The sequence below is a fragment of the Chionomys nivalis genome, chromosome 4 (assembly GCF_950005125.1).
Source record: "Chionomys nivalis chromosome 4, mChiNiv1.1, whole genome shotgun sequence".
NCBI classification, from domain to species: Eukaryota; Metazoa; Chordata; class Mammalia; order Rodentia; family Cricetidae; genus Chionomys; species Chionomys nivalis.
The window spans coordinates 54,483,396-54,506,239 of record NC_080089.1 but is presented as its reverse complement, the minus strand read 5'-3'; the positions used below and the strand labels follow the sequence as shown (position 1 = coordinate 54,506,239).

The following is a 22,844-nucleotide window of genomic DNA, read 5'->3' as shown; positions in this document are numbered from 1 at the left end:
TCCCCATTTCTAGAGTTAAACCACTGAAAAAAAAACAGCTGAAAAAAACTACTCACATTTCCATTCCTTAGTATCTTGTTACTTCTTTCATACTTTTTTATTTCCTTGTGACTATCAAACTTACATTATATTCTCTGGGTCTGAGTTGTTTCAAGAATTTCTTTTTAAATGCAAAGAAATTCTAATATATTTTGGCCAGGAAAATCCAAAAATGTAAACAGTTGAATATTGTATCAGTGTGTACCCATGTGTTTTCTGAGTTTTTTTTTTAAATATTTATTTATTTATTGTGTATACAATATTCTGTGTGTATGCCTGCAGGCCAGAAGATGGCACCAGACCTCATTACAGAGAGTTGTGAGCCACCATGTGGTTGCTGGGAATTGAACTCAGGACCTTTGGAAGAGCAGGCAATGCTCTTAACCTCTGAGCCATCTCTCCAGCCTGTGTTTTCTGAGTTTTGATGAGGATGCCGTGATAAGAAAGAAAAGTGAAGCTAGATGAAGGCTGTAGAAGCTATGCTATCCTCGTAGCCTTTCTGTAAATCTGAATTATCACAAAATGTTTTTAAATTTTTAATAGTACTAAAACTAATACCTTACAGGTTTGGAATATTTAGTAATAAACGTGTCAAAGACAAACATATACTAGATTTCCCTACAGCGCTCTTGGTCTAAACCCCTCCCACACTCAGGAGTGTTGGAATAGGAGTGGCGGGGCTGCGTCCCTGGCACCCGACCGTCCGCATGGCTTTACCCGAAATAATTACACGGAAACTGTATTCTTTTAAACACTGCCTGGCCCATTAGTTCCAGCCTCTTATTGGCTAGCTCTTACATATTGATCCAACCCATTTCTAATATTTTGTGTAGCACCACGAGCTGGCTTACCAGGGAAGATCTTAACCTGCGTCTGTCTGGAGTGAGAGTATCATGGCGACTCACTGAATCTGCTTCTTTCTCCCAGCATTCTGTTCTGTTTACTTCACCTACCTAAGGGTTGGCCTATCAAATGGGCCTAGGCAGTTTCTTTATTAGTTAACCAATGAAAGAAACAGATAGATACAAGACCCACCTCCATCATTTCCCCTTTTTCTGTTTAAACAAAAAAGATGGCTTTCATTTTAACATAGTACAATTACATATAGCAAAACCGTTATAGAGCAAGAATTACAGTTACAACATTTCTATCTATTTTATCTCTTATCATAACTAAGGAAAACATAACTATCTATCCATTCTTCAACTCCATCAAAGACTCCAGAAGGATATAATATTACCTAAGTAAACAAGAAATAAGAAACTTCAAACTCTAGAAATGACAGAGACATCTCGCTGTCTGGACAGTCACCCAAAGTTCTTTTGTACCGTTGGGGCATCCATCTTCAGCCTACAGGCCCATAGTATCCAGCAGACATTTCCATGAAGCAGGAAAATTCAAAGACAGTTCAGTCACTTTCTGCTGTGTCCTGCAGAATGTCTCACAGACTCTTTCATGAATCAGGAACCCCAAAAGATCATCTCACCTTTAGGCAAGTTCAGCAGTCCTCTTTCTGCGGGTTCTTTGTGTCCAGTTTATGCAGCAGTCCAGGCAAGAGCAGTTTCTTGTCCAAATGTCTAACAAACTCCTAGGTTTTTCTGCTGGTTGTTTCTGTCTCGAAAATTATGAGCAGTTAATTGATGACTCTGAAGCTAGTTTTCTTGGATGTCTAACTGAGATATTCACTGCCTTAAGAGACTGTCCTGAGGACTGCCGCACAGCCTGCCACATGTAAACTGTCAGCATCTTAATCATGCATAGTGACCATCTGGAAGGCTACTTTGAGAAAAGTAGAATTTGTATCTCTGGTTTCACTTTATCCTTGTTTTCACCCCTTAAAAATATTCTTTTTTTCTTTAATAATATATAAAATGGTCTGGGTCTTGACTTTTCCTAAAAGTACGATGAAAAAAAGAAGCAAGCAAAATTAATGAGGCAAGATATAACTAAGATGGTAAGAGACCCTACAGTTCACCTTCTCCCTCTGGGCCTTCCTCCTATGTCCCCTTCAGGTAGGCCCGAGAACAGGACCTGCCTTCTCTGAGACTTTATTTCTAGTCTGCCCACGTATACTCTAGACTTGGCTCTTCCAAGCACATAGGTGTTTCTAAGCCTTCTTTTCCTCATTGTGATTTGACGGGATCCTCTCCTCTCAAGAAAATTTCTTCCATCAGAAAAAAACTATGCTTTAGTTAATTTTATTTGGTAAATATTTATTGAAAAGCTCCTTTTTGCTAGATCCAATATGAATATAATCCCAGATGTTAGAATTAACTAAATGACAAGTATGATCTAATTAATAATTTAAATTAAATAAATAGAAAGATTAGTAAAAAGGTACAGTTGTTGGAGAGAAAGTGGGATACTATAGAATACTCTTCTCTGTGGCTTAAAAGTACATCCCTGGGAGTCCATGACCCAGAAGAATTTGACCATGTTACAGCTCTTGTCAATATTACCTTCTTGCCTAAAACAATCTCTTCCTTGGTCATAAGGTCCAAAATTTGTTTCAGAGAGCTTGAAAATATGATAAAAATGTCCCCATTGTAGACAGTATCAATGAATTCCATACTAATTTTTAGTTATCTTTCATACACCTTTTAAAGAAAGAGAAGCATAGTCAAGCCTTGACATCTGCTATTAGTCTCCTCTGCTAAAGCCACCATCTCTCACCCTGATCCCTTCACCCGTAGTTCAAATGGGTTAGAGAAGACACAGTCCAGCACCCATTGAGGAAGCTTTCTAAAGGCTGCACGATTTCATTAACATCACAGAGTAGTTTTCGCCTGGTCTTGACAAAGCTTCTCCAACCTTCCTTGGTCTCACCATGTTCCCTAAGCTTTCAACTTCCCTTTAAAATTTCAGTCTTTTTGGCTCCACATTCCCACAAGTTTAGAATTTCAATCTTGTGATTTCCTTGCCCATAGATCCTTAGTCCTTTTGGTGCTGGTGCCTACAGCTAGAAATCTGAGCATAGGTACTTACTCAGATTGTAAAAATGTGGGGAAGCCAGCAAAACTGGCTGAAAGGTTTAAGGGGAAAGCAAAGGGGTTGTATCTGCCCATTTTTCTTTCTCCTTTTTAAGTTGCCATTAACATGTGTGGGTAGTAAAGGAATAGAGAAGCATGTCCTTGAAGTGTGGGCAGAGCTTTACTTGCAGAGAACAATTATAAGAAGCTGCATTTCCAGGATCTCTGTATCTATAAATTGGACTACTGAGTTCCACATTTATACATGTCTCAGAACTATTTCTAAATGGGTCTTAAGGTGCCACAGATGCACAGAATAAATGCCTAGCCTATCCTGCTAATGAACATGCAAACAGTTTTCCCCATCTGCTGCCTCTCTAAAAGCTAGGAAGGCCTTCTTCAGTGATCACAAAGAACATAATGACTGTGTACAGAGAAGTCAAGTACAAAGGCCAGCAGCCTTTGCAGGTCACCAAAGATTAACAGCTGCCTCTCCTTTGATTGGAAGAGCTAATAACAGTTACTCTACTTAATAATTGGATGGGCTCCCAGGCCATGTAATTCAGATTGAAGCTGTCATTTTTTTCTGCCCTTTAACTAAGCTGGGTTATTAGAATGAAGCCACTAATCCTATTAGTCAGTTGTCAGTCCATAGTGGGAGAGAGCAAGGGAAGACAGAGCTGTTAAGATGTTATAACAGATATAGAAGGAAGAACTGTACATTCCATCCCTAGAGGTACTTTTTCTTGATCAAATCATAATTATAAAACTTTTTAAAGTTCTTTATGAAATTATTTTTTAGCTTTACATTCTAGGAGCAGAGTATTTGCAAAGGAGGTAAAGGAGGAAGATAGACTTAGTTACTATAGAATTTTTCCTACTAGAATAAAGTATTTTCAGCTAAGGAGTAGTCTTTACTTGTTAACTGTTATATACATCCTATGCTTGACTGTGCTTGGAAACACAGAGACCAGAGCTTTTAAGCTTATCATAGACACAAATAAATATATAGAAGATTTGGCTTTAGTTGAAAGGATCAGAAAGTCTTACTGGAAGAAGTAACTTTTGATCCGAGTCTTAAAGAATTGAAAAATGGCATGTGAACACTAAGACTGAGAAGGCTGGTAGTTCTGATGGAGAAAATAATTGTGTTAAGCAGTTTTAGTGTAGTTACTCTCTGTGCACGCTTAGGAGGAGCATGTATGAGACAGTACGTGGGAGAATGCCCCACTACTGGGGCATTAAGGTACCCAAATATGAAGAGAGCAGCAAATGCCAAATGATAGGCACAAAAAAATCAGTGTGACAAGACTTGGGAAGAGACAGAGGAAGGCCATCTACTCTCATATCTGTCTGGATTATTGTGTGAAAGTGATTTTATTTTTTCATTTATATGTTTAATGTCAGATGTTTGAAAAGTTTCTTTTTAACCCCTTAATTTCAACATTTGAAACGATTCATCATTGAGATACCTTGATTTCCCTTTTTAGTACCCATGAGGTAAAGAGGTAATCTCAAGCCAGGTTTGGTGGCTTGTGCCTTTAATTCTAGGCAAAGGGAGGTGGGTTCGAAGCCCAGCCTGGTCTATGTAGCAAGTTCCAGACCAGCCAACTCTTTATGCATTGTCAGACCTTGTCTCAAGAAATCAAAAAAACAACAACAAAATAATCTCAGACATTATAGGTTATTACGACTGCCTTTAATGTTTAGAGAGGGGGCAAGAGCTGTTTATCTTGCTTTCATAAGGAGTGGGATCCATTGGGGGTTGATCTTTTTTTTTTTTTTTTTTGATCTTTCTTATAATACGGACAGGCCGCGGTATTAACTTAATCTCATATGTCATAGGATGTTTTTGTTGTCTACTATTTATTATTAGTTGAGCCATTCATCCAACAAGTGCATACCATTGCCCTTTTCTGCCAGAACTAGGATTGAGTGACGAGTCAATAGCTCATAAGGAGCTTGTAGACTGTAGGGTAAGAGAGCAGATAAAACAAATAGGAGTTGATTGCAGGGCATGAAAGAGAGGTTAGGAGGATGCTGAGCAAAGTGTCCATCATCTGGCTGTGCACAGATGATGCTTACTCCATATCTAATTCAGAAATAAGCACAGAGATTGCTTACTCCATATCTAATTCAGAAATATATATTACCTTGATTCCTGAAGGAACTGAATTTTTAAAATTTTACAGTTGATTTTTGCCTCTTGCTTTATTTTCCTAAAATGATTAAAAATTTTCTATTTTCAGTAATATATTAGTAAGAAAAATGGTTTAAGTTGGTTTTCATCGTTCCTGAAATTACTGATTTTTGTTCTGCTAAATGTCCATTAGAGTCAGTGCCTTAAGATCTTCAGGAGGTCATAGCCATGTTGGCATATCATAAAAGGCTTTCAGATGGGTGTTGTGTTTTTTTTCCATTGTTGTATACATTAAACTGCTCTGCTTTTACTCAGTCTGCCACTTCTACAGTGTTGATCTAGGCTCCTCCTTCCTGCCTCAAGCAGAAGACTCTAAACTGAATATGGGAACAGTAGGCATAGACAGAATGGGCAGTAGTCAAGCTGAAGCAGAAATAAGATTATCATCACCCTGGAGGCTGAAACAGTGTGAGAGTAGAGGAAAAGAAAAGAGCGTAAAGAGCCAGTGTCTTAAGATGTGTTAAATCTGCATCCCTGCCCTCAGTTACTGTGCTTTACAGATGTTTTCACTTGTTCTTAATAATCTGTATATTTTTAAATATTGTATCTATAATTTGAGTATAATACAAAAGTTTTTTCTTTTTTTTAAGACAGGGTCTCTCTCTATGTAGCTGGCTGTCCTGGAACTTGCTATGTAGATCAGGCTGGCCTCAAACTCACAGAGATCTGTGTTGAGATTAAAGATTTGTGTGTGCCGGCATGCCCAACTGTGTTTACTTCTTGATGCAAAGCCCTTTCACTGTCTTCATTTGATTTCACATATCTCATGTTACCATAGGCCGAACTAGTAGCTGCCAAATAGTATTCATATGTAACAATTCTATAATAGACAGATTTAATTTATGGTACTATTACACAAAAGAGGATTGGCTGCAAAAGAGAAGTGAGGAAACCTAATTGGGTTATAGAAATATCTGTGTCTTGATAAGCATTTGTCAGATTTAATTGAATACTGTCTACTTAAGATCTCAGCGTTTCACTCAGCTATAAAAAAGTTGAAAATATCAAACCATAAACAGCCAACAAACATAAGATACTCACTTCCTAGTTACCAAGAAAAGATAAATACAAACCTCACAAAATGTCAGCACATACTGTTGAAAGGACTAAAGTTAGAGAGACTGATAGAACCAAACTTATATAAAAAATATGAACTAACTGAAATGACCAGTGTACCCTGGTGCGTACACAGATTGATTAAAATATTTTAGGACACTGTTTGTCCATAGCTAGTAAAACTAATACTGTGCACAGCTGTGACCCATAAGTTCCACTCCTAAGCCTATGCCCAATTCATCTTATGTGCTAGATATGTAGAGCAATATTGTCCAAATGGAGCCACATAAAACTAAAAAGCTTCTATACAGTGTAGCATATGAATGGGGTGGGTTTGGACCAGAATATGTTGCTATCCTATTTTTTTTACATGTGTGGTAATTAAAAACTAAGGCATTATGGGGCTAGCATGAAACCTGACATCAGGGAGATTCCAAGGAATCCACAAGGATGACTCCAGCTAAGACCCTAAGATATAGTAAAAAGGGTGCCTGAACTGGCCTTCTCTTGTAGTCAGAGTGATAACTACCTTGACTGTCATCATAAAGCCTTCATCCAGCAACTGATGGAAGCAGATGCAGAAATCCACAGTGAAGCACTGGGCCATGTGTCTGGAGACCAGTCCAGAAAGAGGTGGGGGACAGGGGAGGGAGGAGCAATAATATGAGCAAAGGGGTCAAGTCCATAGCGATGCCCACAAAAACAGCTAACCTGAGCTAGTGGGAGCTCACTGACTCTGGACTGATAGCAAGGGAACCTGCATAGGACAAACAAGGCCCTCTGAGTGTGGGTGACAGTTACGTGACTGCGGCAGTCTGTGGGCCACTGGCTGTGGGGCCAGGATTTATCCCTAGTGCTTGAACTGGCTTTTTGGAGCCCATTATTTTGGAGAGATACCTTGCTCAGCCTAAATATAGTGGGGAGGGCCTCAGTCCTGCATCAAAGTGATGTGTCAGACTTTATTGGCTCCCCATGGGAAGCCTTACTGAGGAGTGGATGGGGGTGGGGTAGAAAGAGCCAGAGGAGAGGAGGAAGTGGGAACTAGGATAGGTATGTAAAATGAGAAAAGATCATTTTTAAAATTTAATTAAAATTAAAAATCATAAAATAGTATAACAGAAAATTGCTCTTTCCTTCCCCATGCAAGGAGACTACAAAGAGTTTAGAGAAATTTCTTTACAGAAAAGTTATGTATAATTCAGAAATTATATAGAAATCATCATAGATTAAGTTCTGAAATGCTTAATATCCTAGCAAAAGCAAAGAGAAAAAATGTATACAACAAACATGTTCAGCTGCCTGGTATTGCTGACAAACATCCCAATGGAGAAAACCTATGGAAGTCAGCTGCTCTTGGTACATAGGACTTATGATTACAGGACAGCTGTTTTCTTTTCTTGATAAATGTGCTTTGCCATCTCCCCGCTGCTATGTCCTGCCAATCCCTTACTTCTTTCTGCCTGTCTAATGCTATAACTTGCCCAGAAAAGCATTCTCCCCAAAATATGATTGGTCGCCTATATTCATGCATCCTTTGCCTTCCCTTCAGGATACTAACTGTAATAAAAGTTGTAGTGTGGAGTTGCGGGCTGTGTTCCTGCCGCCCCAGCTCCTGGGCCGCCTGGCTAGCTTATGCCCCAAAATAACAACACACAAACTGTATTCTTTTAAACACTGCTTGGCCCATTAGCTCTAGCCCTTACTGGCTAATTCTCATATCCCGATCAACCCATCTCTAATAATCTGTGTAGCACCGGTCTTACCGGGAAAGATTCAGCATGTCTGACCTGGCGGCTTGCTCCATCGTGTCTGCCTCTGAGAGGAGCTGCCCTGCATCTGCCCAGGAGAGGGGAGCATGGCCTCTGCTTCAGAGAGCAGAGCTGTCGAGTCTGAGCTCACTTCCTCTTCCTCCCAGCATTCTGTTCTGTTTACTCCACCCACCTATGTTTTAACCTATGAGGGCCAAGCAGTTTCTTTATTTTTAACCAATGACCTTCCTCCATCAAAAAGTCATTTATAATGATGTGATTGGTATGTGTCCAATTCATCAAACTTTAAATTCATAATTCAGGTGGCCATGTCTATGTTCACCACTATTTGCCCTCATTTCCCTGCGCCAAGAAATCATTCAGCAAATATATCTCAACTGCACACTAAATATTTCATTTGCTTAGAATTTTATGCCTAGGATATTGTGCTAACTTCTGTTTGTGTTTCTGTCTAGAATGTGGCAGATCAGATTGCATTTCAAGTTGCTGGTGGATTAACAGCCCTTGAACACATCCTTCAAGTAGTGGCCCCTGCCTCAAACATGAACACGGTTTCACGAATTCCTCCTAAGTAAGTCTAGTTTCTTAATCTGAATTTCATTTGTAAGTAATTTCTGCCTTGTTTTCATATGGGGGAACCGCAAGAAAATTGTGTGTGTGTGTATTTAGACTTGAATAGCAAGAGCTTATATTAAGGAGAAAAACAGGGTTGCTTGACTTCATTTACAAAATCCAAATTAGCCTCAAAATCCTATAAGGAAATCTTTTTAGTCTGTGATTGACTCTGTACTTAAACCAAGAAGAACTGATGAAGTCCTGGAATAGGAGTGGAAGAAAGCTAACCTTCTGTGTTGTATGTGAAAGAGTTAGGGCCATAGCCTGGAAATGAGCCTGCAAATCTACAGAAATCCTCAAACTCAGGAAGAACATTCTGAGGCCAAGACTGCCAGAGTCTGGAGTCCCAGCCAGATTGCTGGAAACTGAATTGCACCTCAGTCACTAATGGTAGATTGTCCTTTGTCATAAAGATCCTATGTACATTTGGATCTAATTTCTATCTTCTGATTTGGTCAACTCATATTATTAGTGTCTGTCCATTTGAAGTATAGTATTAGAAAATATTATTTCAGAAGTATTTTTTCACAGCTGTAGCATATACAATTTCTAGGCAGTTTATGGGGATTCTTATTTGGAGTTTAAATGAGTTTTTGATAAAATTTTATCTACACCTCTGAGAAAATGTTACTCTTTTAACTAGTAAAATAAACAGAAAGTTCCATTTGTCCTTTGGGTGCAATGAGGGATTAAAAACAAACAAACAAACACAACAGTTTGTCTTTTTTTCCTGGGATGTATTTTGGTAAGATTTAAAACAAAAACAAAAAACCACTCACCACATTGACTTCAGAGTCCCACAAATCTAGCTCTGTTTACCTCAGCAAGTGCCTTATTCACGTTGCAGCTCTTTCCCTATTTGGGTAAAATGCATGTAAGAATCTTTGCAAACTGTGGAAAGTGTTTTATAACTGTTAGGTGAAGTATCTTAAGTAGTGGTCTTACCTGATTTAAATTATAGTCTGTTTGCATGAGGTACTTACAAGTAACACAAACTTCTTGACACAATTAACATGAGTTCCTTTGCTCTGCTGACAAGATTGAGTTGATTAAATGGAAGGTATAGCCTTTAAGTCTGAGATAGAAAGTGCCACATCAGACAGTTACAGCAGGCATAATGGTTCCCCTGATATTGAGGCATTTCTCATCAAAATATTTTATTCCCATGTCATTGCTGGGTATGAGAGATGAGAATCACTTCTGTGTTGATTGACAAGACAGGAAGGAGAAAAAGACTGAGATGTGTAAAAAGTATTTAAGATTAAAAAGTGAAATGGCATTTCATTCTTTGGTTCAGAGTTTTGATAATCATTAATAATTCATGTTGTCCAGCTTGAGTTTATCTTGAGATTTTTAAATTTTGGTTTTTGTTTTTATTACTTAGTTTTCTGGTGAGTGTCAAAACACATGATCCAAAGATCTTGAACTAGCAAACTAGATTAAATGCCATTTCTCAAAAGCTGCTTTTGCTACAGGCTAAGATCGTGTTCTTATGCTTATCTGTATTTCTCCTCAATAGAGCAGAAGAAAGTGTCCACAGTTCCTAAAAAAAGACTTATGTGAGAAATAGTATGTTCCCGTTGGAAAAGAGAACTGGAATCCTGAGAGTCTAGTCCAGTGCCCTCAGCTGTCAGCAGCACTTGACCACAGTGCCATGATGAGAACTTGTTTCATTGCCAATAGATCAGAGTTTTCAGTTTTACGTTGTGAAGTGGGAGCTTCAGGCTGTGTTCATGCCGCCCCAGCTCCCGTTCGCATGGCTAGCTTATGCCCCAAAATAACAACACACAAATTCTATTCATTTAAACACTGCTTGGCCCATTAGCTCTAGCCCTTACTGGCTAATTCTCATATCCCAATCAACCCATCTCTAATAATCTGTGTAGCATCAGTCTTACCAGGAAAGATTCAGCATGTCTGACCTGGCGGCTTGCTTCATCGCTTCTGGCTCTGAGTGGAGCTGCCCTGCATCTGAGCTCACTTTCTCTTCCTCCCAGCATTCTATTCTGTTTACTCTACCCACCTAAAGTCTGGCCAATCAAATGGGCCAAGGCAGTTTCTTTATTAGCCAATGACCTTCCTCCATCATTTCCCCTTTTCTGTTTAAATAAAAAAAAAGGAAGGCTTTAACTTTAACATAGCAAAATTACATATAACAAAACAGTTCTCAAGCAAGAATTACAGTTACAATATTTATATCTATTTTATCTTTTATCATAACAATGGAAAACTATAACTATAACTATCTATCTAGTCTTCAACTCCATCAAAGACTCCAGAAGAATACAATATTACCTAAGCAAACAAAAAGTAAGCAACTTCTAAACTCTAGAAATGACAGAGACATCTCGCTGCCTGGACAGTCACCCAAAGTTCCTCTGTACCATTGGGGCATCAATCTTCAGCCTTCAGGCCCATAGTATCCAGCAGACTTTTCCATGAAGCAGGAAATTTCAAGGCAGTTCAGTCACTATCTGCTGTGTCTTACAGAATGTCTCGCAGACTCTTTCATAAATCAGGAGCCCCGAAAGATCATCTCACCTTTAGGCAAGTTCAGTAGTCCTCTCTCTGAGGGTTCTCTGTGTCCAGTTTATACAATAGTCCAGGCAAGAGCAGTTTCTTGCCCAAACAGCTATCAAACTCCATAAGGTGCCTCTTTGATATCCATCTTCTGCTTGAAGTAGATTGGTGCTGCCAGGGGCAGAGTGTCTCATTGTCATGAAAAACCCTAAGTTATTAAAACACTTAAAATGCCATATTCTATAATCTTTGAAAGATATGAAGAATGCCTATCTAAAATAAATCTATGTACGTCTAGAAAATCTAACATGACTACAAGCTTGACTATTATTGATAATTATCCATTAACAACCTATATACATTACATTTTTAAGTGAACTACACAATCACAATACCTTAATCAATATCAGAAATACATATACATATAATAAAATTGACCTTAAATTAATATCAGTAAACCAAGATTCATATCAGTGCAAATTATTCACATCTATATCATCTCCTCCTTTAAATTTAAAAGAACATTTATAAACAATATTTGGGAATATGGACGTAGTTATTTCTCTCCAAACTGTTTCCTGCTGAATGGGGGCACTGTTATTCGGGTCTTTTATGGGATAACCTGTCTGCTAGGTTCATCTCAGTTGGCAGTTGAGCAAAGTAATTTTTTGAAGGTGTTCACAGCAACCTTTCAGGAGGGCATGGTCTATCATACCATATTGAAATAGAAGAAATCCACAGGGTCTCATCCGCTGTGACAACAAAAGAAGAAACTCTTTTCCAAAGTATCATATCCTTAGGTCCAAATTCTGAAGTCAAGGTATTTTGAAAATATCTATCTTGGATTAGTTCAGCAGCATTTATAAACAAATATCTTTTAGCATCTGTTGCTCCTTCCTCAGCATTCAAACAATTCAAAGAGAGCATAATAGCATACAGTATCAAGATTCTCTGCGTATTTTCCATCTTTGTGAAGCTTTATTTTAACTCTATTTTATTTTTACTTTTGTTTTATATTCTCTGTATATATTTGTCCTAGAATAACTCTTTAGACCAGGCTGTCCTTGAACTCTCAGAGATCCTTCTGTCTCTGCCTCCCAGGCATTGGGATTAAAAGCGTGTGCTACCACACCTTGAAGTCACAGAGGTCAATCTCCCTCTGCCTCCAAAGTGTTGGGATTAAAGGTGTGTACTACCACACCCAACTACTTTCTTTCTTCCTTATTTTTTTTTTACTTTTAAGAATTTTAACATTTAGCCTGCATATATTTTTAAACACACTGTAAATAATTTAAAGGTTTTCTTTGTCTTTGAATCTCTCTTTACTTTATATCTCTCTTTTTCTGACCACACGAGTCTTTAATTTACTGAGCAATATGGGTAGGTTTAAAGCCGTGGCTTTGCCAGCTAGATCCAGCCCATTCCTTAGCTTTCCAGCCTCATGACGGAGGTACCCGCTGTAGCCATGTTTATCACCACAACTCTATGGCGTTTCGAGGTCCTTGCCAGCAAACAAGCTACAACACTCAAATGCTCTCTCTGTAGCTGACCTCCTGCCTCAAAGAGTCAGAGTTTGCCCTGGCAGGATGGCCCACAAAGCCAGCATTTTAAAACAGCAGAACTTTTTTCCTGCTACGGCCGAAAACAAACAATCATGCAGTCAGCTTTTCATCAACACCGTTCAAGTGTTCATGGCAGGACCTCTTAATGAGCTGCGGGTTTTGCAGCTAAAGCTGAGTCAGGAAGCCTCTCTTAGATGAGAGAGCTTGCTTGCCTCTAGCAAGCAGAGCAGACCCAAGAAATTGCTGCTACCAAGAAAACATGCTTTATTCTTTCCCAAGCTTTCTCAGGCTTTTTGTAGATTTAGTGCCCCATGTCTGGGCGCCAGATGAAGTGGGAACTTTGGGCTGTGTTCATGCCGCCCCAGATCCCGGTCGCATGGCTAGCTTATGCCCCAAAATAACAACACACAAATTCTATTCATTTAAACACTGCTTGGCCCATTAGCTCTAGCCCTTACTGGCTAATTCTCATATCCCAATCAACCCATCTCTAATAATCTGTGTAGCACCGGTCTTACCAGGAAAGATTCAGCATGTCTGACCTGGCGGCTTGCTTCATCGCTTCTGGCTCTGAGCGGAGCTGCCCTGCATCTGAGCTCACTTTCTCTTCCTCCCAGCATTCTATTCTGTTTACTCCACCCACCTAAAGGCTGGCCAATCAAATGGGCCAAGGCAGTTTCTTTATTAGCCAATGACCTTCCTCCATCAACGTTGTCCAGATAGAAACCAGCATCAGAAGCCATAGTCATCTAGTAGTGACTCTGGATTCTCTTGTCTGAGCATACACTCAAGATTGTAACTGTGTTTACCGTTATCTTAGATACTTCTTAGAGCTACTGTGTTAAAGCCGAGTGTTCTGTGCTGCTTATCCATAGATAGGTGAGAGAACTTCTTCAGGCACTGTAGCCTGAGTCAGAGCAGGCTGCTGGGAATATGTCAGTGTGTAAACTTAAAAATACTTTCTGCACAAACTCCTGCTGTGGCCCTGAACTTTCCATAGGACCTTGGTACCTCACTTGCTCTCAGACAGCCCAGATCTCCCTTTCCATCCCTGATTAATTCTTACTACTCATCTCCATGAACCTTCTGCCGTCTTATCTCATTCGGTATCCCTGTTTTCTGCTTCCTGTGATCCTGTATGGCTCTTACGGAGAGAGCTGGCAGTTTAGGCTACCCTGTATTGTTTAATTTTCCTCAGTGATAAGCAGCAGACTTAAACCATTGTCTAGAAATAGCCATCATTTTGAACTCTGGAATCCCGTGACTGACTGACTGTAAGCCTGATGCATCTCTGGCTAGAAGCCCTGAGTTCCATGTGCGTAGAAGAACCTCTCCCTGCTCCTTTTTTCTTACCACACTGTGTATCTCAGTTACTTCACATAGTGACTCTTTAGCCTTGCTTTGTCCGTAGTTATGGCAAGGTAGCTTCCTAAGAATAGTATTTCCTTCCATATTTCCTTTATTTTTAAGGATTCACTTTGCTTTTTTATCTATATGAATGTGTGGTTTATGTGTGTACACAAGTATGTAAGTACCCTCACTGTGAGCTGTTTATTATAGGCACTTGAAATTAAACTTTTTTTTTCTGTAAGAGCAGGAAGCTCTCTCAACTTTTGAGCCATTCTTCAGCTCTCCCCCCTCAAAAACCCCTAAAGATTTCCTAAGGTGAAATTAAGAATATGGAACTAGAGATTTCATAATTTGGTTTTTCTTAGAAACAGAATAATACTGTGTCATGTAAATGTACCATATTTTCAGACACATTTGTGGTAGTTTGAATATAATTGTCCCCATAAACTCATAGGGAGTGGCACTATTAGGAGGTGTGACTTTGTCAGAGTATGTGTGGCATTGTTGGAGGAAGTATGTCACTGGAAGTGAGCTTTATGGTCTCATATATGCTCAAGCCACACCCATTGTCTCAGTTTACTTCCTATTGCTTGTGGCACAAGATAACAGAACTCTCAGCTACTTCTCGAACACCATGTCAGCCTGCATGCTACTGTGTCCTCGCAAGATGATAATGGACTAAACTTCTGAAACTATAAGCCACCCAATTAAATATTTTCCTTTATAAGAGTTGCTATAGTCATGATGTCTCTTCACAGAAATACAGATCCTTAAACACCATTCATCAGTTGATGGATATCTAGGCTGTTTCCATTTTCTAGTTCTTGTGAATAAAGCTATGAAAGGGAAGAAGTACCTCTGTGGTAATATAATATAGAGAGCCTTTGGGGTCTATACTCAAGAGTGGCAAAGCTTCATCGTGTGGTAGATCTATTTTAAGGTCTGTGCAGAACTGCCACACTGATTTCCAGAATTGGCATACCAATTTGCATTCCCACCAGCAACAATCAAATATTCCCCCTTTTCCCACATTGCACCAGTATGTATTATCGATTGTTCATTTAATCATGGCCATTCTGACTGGAGTAAGATGAAATCTCAAATTAGTTTTAATTTACATTTTCCAGATGGCTAAAGATGTTGATTTTTTTTTTTAAGAAAAAAAAAAAGTCCACTGATGCAATAGTGGCACAAATGATATAGGGAAAACCAACCACTTTTCTGATTGGATCCAGAGTCAAGTGGATGAAACCCATACCTGGCACTGTTAAAGGGTCCAAGAACATATACTAGATAGGTCATAGTCCCTAAGAGATAACCTAAAACTTTTTCTACTAAATGGACATAGTATTAAAATGACTTCTAATGATTTGATGCTGTGGTGGTTTGCATGGGAATGGTTTCCATAGGCTCAACTATTTGAATACTTGTTCCCCAGTTGGTGGAACTGTTTAGAAAGGATTAGGAGATATGTCTTAATGGAAGAGGTATATCACTGGGTAGGGGGTAGAGTGTAAGGTTTAAAAAGCCCGCACAGTCCCCAGTTAGTTCTTTCTCTATTTCTGCTTATTATGAATCATATGTGAGCTCGCGGGTACTGATACAGCACCATGCTTGCCTGCCTGCCTGCTGCCATGTTCCCAGCTATGATGGCCATAGACTTTAACCCCCTGGAACCATGGGTCCCAAATTAAATGCTTTCTCGTATAGGTTCCCTTGGTCACAGTGTTTTGTCACAGCAATAGAAAAGTAATTAAGACAGACTAGTGATGACAGGCCTGACCATGTTGTTCTTTGAAGAAATGAAAGACTTTGGGACTTGGGGCTAAGAAAGTAGTTAAACACTGTAATTGGAGCTTAAAGGGTCATTCTAGTAGGAACTTGGAAGACAGTGGAGGTCAGTGTGGACTATGGAGGACCAGCTCGAGGGTTCAGAGGAGAACAATATTTGCAGCTGGCCTAAAGACCATTCTGGTGATATTTTGACAAAGATTGTGGATGGTTTTTAACCATATCTTAAGAATAATCTGGGCCAGGCGGTGGTGGCGCACGCCTTTAATCCCAGCACTTGGGAGGCAGAGGCAGGAGTTCGAGGCCAGCCTGGTCTACAAGAGCTAGTTCCGGGACAGGCACCAAAGCTACAGAGAAACCCTGCCTCGAAAAACCAAAAAAAAAAAAAAAAAGAATTCTGCCTGAGGCTAAATTATTTGGGACTAATTTCATGGGTGGAGATTTGAAGACAGTGGTATTGACTCCGTTGTGTAGTTACTAGTGATCACACTTATATAGGTCTATAATGAAAAAGAGGAAATGGGACAAAAATAAATACAGAAGGTACAATTTGAAGAGGAAAAGAGCACCAGGGAGTTTTTAATGTTGGATGCAAGGTTTGTGCTTAAAGAGATGAGAAATGAAATAAAGGGAGTGGTGCCTTCAGGAGACCCCACCCAATCCTGCAATTGGCAAAAAGAAAACGGTAAGGAATTACCTGTTTCTACAAAGCTACAAAGGAAAGCTTATGCAAATGAAATTCAAGATGGGGGCCAGTCTCCAGACCCAGCAGACTGAAGAACTTGATATCTTTGCCCATATGATTGTGGGCTTTAGAGTCATGAAGGATACAAGAGTAAAGGGCTTGTGGAATCTTCCTCAGAGGTTAAGAAAAGCTACTGAGGCCGGGGATGTAGCAGGGGCCTGATAGGCCATTGCATGAAGCTGTGAAAATGAAGCCAGGATTATTAAGATACTAGAGCTATGGGATACCACCAAGGAAAGTTGCAAACGTGGAGTGGAACCAAGCCAAGAGAGAGAAGTGTGTTGCAGTTAGCTAAGACAGAAGGACAGAGCCACTTAAGACTTTTGATATCAGACATAGAGTTCCAGGATTTGGAGTTTACCTGGCTGGGTTTCAGTCTTGCTTTGTTCCATATTTCCTCACTATGCCCCTATTCCTTCCTTTTGGAATAGTAATCTATAGTCATTGCCATTGTACGTTGAAAGTATGTGATTTGCTTTTTGATTTTATGAGGGGTTACAATTAAGAGATTACCTTGATTAACAGAAGAGACTTTGGATTTCGTAATTTTAAACCCTCTTAAGTCTGAAAGACTGCAAGGGGGGGGTCTTTTGAAGTTGAACTGACTAAGCACATTTTGCGTTCTGATATGGCCACAAGTCTATGGGGGCAGTGGAATATGATGGTTTGAATGATAATGATCCCCATAGACTCATATATTTAAATACTTGGTCCCCAGTTGGTAGAACTGTTTGGGAAGGATTAGGAGATGGAGTGGCTTTGAGGTTTCAAAAGCCCACACAATTCTCAGTTAGTGCTCTCTATCACTGCTGTGGATCAGTTATAAGCTCTCAGCTACTGCTTCAGCACCATGTCTGCCTGCCTGCTCCTGCCATGACCTTCATGGTCTCTGATCCTCTGAAAACATGAGTTCAAAATCATTGCCTTTATAAGTTGCTTTGAATATGGTTCCCTTGGGCATCAGAACAGTGTCCTAGAAATTTTCATCTCAGGAACAGTTTTGTGGACACACAGATATGGAAATAAGACTGAGATAGACCTTTATCCTTGGAGCTTATAAGCATGGAAAATGAGATGTAATAAACTCTAAACATCACTAGTGTTGGCCTGCCGTCTTTACAAAATAGCTCCCCTGGATGTATACATAAGACTTTATAAGAGGACTATTTTGCTGAAGATCCAGTACCTGTAAACACAGTTTTCTGAGATGACTGATCTTTTGTGTTTAATTTGCTGTCTCTTAACTCACGTGTCAGCTGTCTTTGAAGCTCATCTACTGATAAATCTTTACCTCACTCCTCATCCACACAGTGTAATTCAGACTCCCAGCTTTATTCCTTGCTACCCTCTCACCTTTCTTTTTAAATTTCTTACTGTGTTTATTTATTGGAGGAGGGTTGCACATGCCACAACCTATATGTGGAGGTCGCAGGACAGCTTTCAGGAGTCCTTCTCTCCTCTTGCTTAACTGGGTGGGTCCTGGGGATCAAATGAAGACAACAGCCTTAGCATGTACTTGTACCCACTGAATCACCTCTCAGGCCTCATCTTTCTTCTTATCTTTCCCTATCACCTCAGCGCTCTTGTTTTTATTATGTGTTTAGTTTTCAGGGTGTATTTTATACTGCATTATGCTTTCTCTCATGGCCATAGCTATTTAAACTGTTCATTAAGAACATTTGATTTGAGAACAACCAATCTATAAGTCAGCCAGCAATAGAGAATTTGTAATCTAGCACAAAATGCTAACCTGAGCCAATCTCTCTCAGGAATTTATAGTTGGGAAATTATAAAACTTGAAGTTATTTTCTCTTGGGTATTGAGTTTGAAAGAAAATAAATAAAAACTTCTGGGATGGCTATTACAGGGCTCTGTGTGTCTCAGTTGAGAGGGACTACAGAAAGTCAGTTTAGGATGCACACACCACAAATGGGGAGAGACCAGAGCTCATTCAGGAGAGAGGAGTGTGCTAGAAATGAAAGCACGTCATCCCACAGAGCTGGAACTGCCCTGTCCTCTTGAGACTAGTGTTCATCTTCTGAATTCACCTGAGAGCTCTCATTAGCCCTACTCTTTCCACTTGCAGAAACCTGAATGGGTTCACCTCCCAGACAAAAAAAAACCTGATACTTTTTAAATAAAAAATACTAAAGATTCTTTTAACTCTAGATTGGATTGAAAATATTGGGTTATCCCATAGAGCCTTCTTACAAAGCCATAGACTTTTGCTGGGCGGTGGTGTCACACATCTTTAATCCCAGCACTTGAGAGGCAAAGGCTGACCAGTCTCTATGAGTTTGAGGTCAGCCTGGCCTACAGAGCAAGTTCCAGGACAGACTCCAAAGCTACAGAGAAACCCTGTCTCAAAAAAACAAAACAACAACAAAAGAAAAAAGAAAAAGCCATAGTTTTGTTTCCAAAATCTCTTATTTAAAAGAAGACTGATGAATGTCCATTGTTGAAAGCAGGAGAGAGAAAGTTGGTCTAGGGACTATTGGAACATTCAGTGAGCAGTAATGAATGCTTCTCTAACAAACCGGGACTGGCAGAACTTCCATTTTCTTACTTACTAATTACAATCCTAATTTGTAAAATCTATATAGAAATGACCTACGTTAAGCTTGCTGTCCCTAAACTGTAAGATAAACACATTCAAAACTGGCATGCTTTCAAGGAAAACAACTTGCCTTCAGAATCAAAAATAAGAAAATATATGATAATGCGGTTCTTTAAGCATGTGAGTTCTATAAGAACAGGTAACGGTACTTGCCACCGTCTTTATTCTTTAAGGGTTTCTCATCCTTTTAGAATTAGAACTTAGTTTAGATCTTTAGAGCATTATTTTCTATTTATAAACAACTGAAAAATATAAAAATATTTAGACTTTGCGGTCTAAAACGTGATCACAGTGGACCGTGTCTGGCCATCTTAATAAAAAGCAAGTGTTTCATGAGAACTTAATCATTCATTACACCAATTACTTATGTGACACTAGTAGCTAACTGCCTAATTTTAAGGTGAGGTTAAGATGTTTAAGGTCAGAGAGACCGGATGGTGGTGGCACACGCCTTTAATCCCATCACTCGGGAGGCAGAGGCAGGTGGATCTCTGTGAGTTTCAAGGGCAGCCTGTTGTGCAGAACTACTGCCAGGACAGACACTAAAGCTACACAGAGAATCCTGTCTCAGAGGGGAAAAAGGCTCACAGAATGGTTACGTATGTACGCCTATCTTCCATTCTTCACGCTCCCAACCCTAAATCCTAGCAGCATAATTCTACTCAAAACTTTAATCCTGCAGCTACAGCATGAAGCTCTTTTTGTAAGTTAATAATGTATTTATTATTAGAATTAGCTGTAATTTTAACAACTAGAAAATAGGTATCATATTTTGTAAGACAGTGTTTATTGAAAGCAGTAAAATTTTACAGCATTTAACAAAAGAAACAAATGATTGGTTTGTCTCATTTCAGGGAAGGCTTTTTTATTTAAATTACAATTCTGCTCATCTCAGGGAAACCATAGTATGTATCTACCCTAAAACATGGTGTGCTCAAGCAGTAGACACAGACTTTCAGGGAACTACACCTTTTCTTACTCCTCTCTTACACATCATGCAAGGAGAGCCAAATGCTCAACTGTGTACCAAACTGCTACTAGAAAGTACCCTCATGCACGATAAGAGAAAGTGACACTGCAAGGTCCTGGGCACATGTGCTGTGAAAAGCAGCAGTAGCAGTGTTAAGACTTTGGTGTAGCCATACCTGCACAAAGACAGTCGCTTTCCACGTGGGTCTGTCACATAATAAATTTATTTAATAACTGCAGGATCTATTACATTTTTTACCAAATTACCATTTTATATAGGTAAAGAAACAAAAGTTTTAAAAAACTGGTTTCTCCCCATCATCACATTAGCTGAACTGAGACTGTCATGTACTCCCTCCTCTCTGCCTTATTACCTACCTGCTGTCACCAGAAAAACAGCTTAACCAACCCGTATTTCTTGAATTTCTTATATTCCAAGATCTGTATGTTTGTCATCAAAAAATCTTTTACCGCTTTGAAGACTATGAGATTAATAAATATATTCTGTATCACACATCATACAACAAAAGAAAAGAGAACAATGTAATTTAAAGTGTTAGTATCTGAGGACCTTTGGTTGAGTGTCTCATAAGCTAGTATTTGTGGGGTGGCAGTGCTATATGTACTGCCATATTGTATATGTATAGTATAGTGTTGTATGTATTTACTGCTTTAAGAAAATGAAAGCATTTCATTGGTATAGTTTTAAAGACTGATAATGTGATTGCAGAGGATTTGTTGTTAGTGTTTTTATAGTTTGTGTGTGGGAAGACCATCATTGTTTGGCTAACCTTGATTTATGCTTTTTGTAGTTGGGTGTGGGTACTGTGTGTGAGAGATGGTTTGGGGCCACCTTTTTTTTTTCATAACAGACTAAGAATTAAATTCACTGGTACATCATTTGGTACCGTGAACCAAAATCATTTGTAACTATTTGTATGTAGAAGATACAGTGTTCAGGGGAAATGTAACAATTATTTTCAGGGGCTGAAGAGATGGCTCAGTGGTTGAGAGCACTGCCTGCTTGCTCTTCTAAAGGTTCTAAATTCAATTCCCAGCAACCACATGGTGGCTCACAACCATCTGTAATGAGATCTGATGCTCTCATCTGGCCTGCATGCATGCATGCAGACAGAATGCTGTATATATAATTAATAAATAAATAAATCTTTTTAAAAATTATATTCAGAAAAAAATGCAAGATTTCTGTGTATTTACTGCATATTTAGGATAAATTTATCAGATAATTTCTTTCTCATAAGTTCAGATGTAGCTTTTTAAATAATTGGGACCCATGTTGCATTCCACTGTGTCCACTATGTCATAGACTTTCAGTAATGTTAGCAAAATACTATTTACCGATATGGAAGAAACTCAAGATCTAACCCACTGCTAAATAATTGCATATATATAGACAGGAAAAATTAATATATGTTTTAAATCACATTTTATCTCTAAAACACAAGTAACTTTCTCCAGTAGACAAAGTAAAATGAAATGTTTTAGAAGCTAACTAGCCATAGTGATTGATAAATATATTTCTTCACTTGGCATACTAAGGTATTTTGTTTATGTCTCAAAGGCTTTTTGCATAGATGGTTACAGTTGACAGCTGTTGAACCACTAATAAGATTAAAGTAAAGAAATTAGTTGTGTCAACTTTAATCTGCTGTTTAGCACTGCAAACCACCTGGGGTCTTCTCCAGAGCCATCTTATTTAATACTGAACTTTAAATTACATAATGGGATCCTATCTTAGACTATGTTTAAAGACTTAATAATAATAGCTGCCTTATATCAAATTAATATTAGCAGGAAAAATAATGGTTTAGCACTAGAAATAAAAAATTATTAATTTGGTACTTACCCTACATTTTAATGCATTATTGTAATGTTTCAACATACTTTCTAAGTTAGAGATTAATTTGAGGAAATACAGATGAGCTTATTATATATATAATTTTCAATCTAAAATTAAAATGCCACTATGGAATATTGAAATTGCATATTCTGTTTGTGCCTAATTTATCAGTTTAAAACACTTTGAAATATCACATCTAGTTGGAAATTTCTTACTCCTTGCTCTGAGGAATTATTATAATTAGGACAATTATTTTAAAGTTAATTTAAATTTCACTGACATTTTATTATGTATGTAGCATAATACTACTGTTGATACAGTGAAAGTTGACTAGTTAACAGACAGGATTAGCATCATGGAAAGACCACTTTTGAATGGATGGGTGTTGGGTGTTTAAGTCCTTCGCTGTGCCCCTCATTCTTAACTCTCCCAGCATCTGAAAGGTAGTGGGGGTTATACTAGCTAAAACAGGGTGTGGCCAGTGAGATGGCACTGCCTGACAGCCTGAGTGAGCATGACCCCTGAACCACACGCAGAAAGACAGAAAAGATTCCCACAAGCTGTCCTCTAACCATGCGTGCAGTGTGGCACATTAAAATTTTAAAAGCAAACTTGAAAAACAACGCAGGACAAATGGTAGAAATTTTAACCTTTTCTCAATAACACTCTGAGTCACCTGTCACAATTATCAATTTCAATTTTTAAAACAAACTACCAAAATGTGCCACAAATCTAAATTCTCTGTTGTGAAAAAATGTCAAAATTGAATAATTTCTTCCTG

General features: G+C 38.8%; 1 protein-coding gene across 2 annotated transcripts in view; it reads left to right on the top strand.

Moving 5' to 3' along the window:
- Scaper (S-phase cyclin A associated protein in the ER) overlaps nt 1-22,844 on the top strand; it is a 372,041-nt gene that overhangs the window by 252,257 nt on the left and 96,940 nt on the right. For both annotated transcript variants that reach the window (XM_057767374.1, XM_057767371.1), the window contains exon 24: nt 8,489-8,604. In XM_057767374.1, coding sequence (XP_057623357.1) covers nt 8,489-8,604 — 116 coding nt within the window. The remainder of the gene's footprint in view (nt 1-8,488; nt 8,605-22,844) is intronic.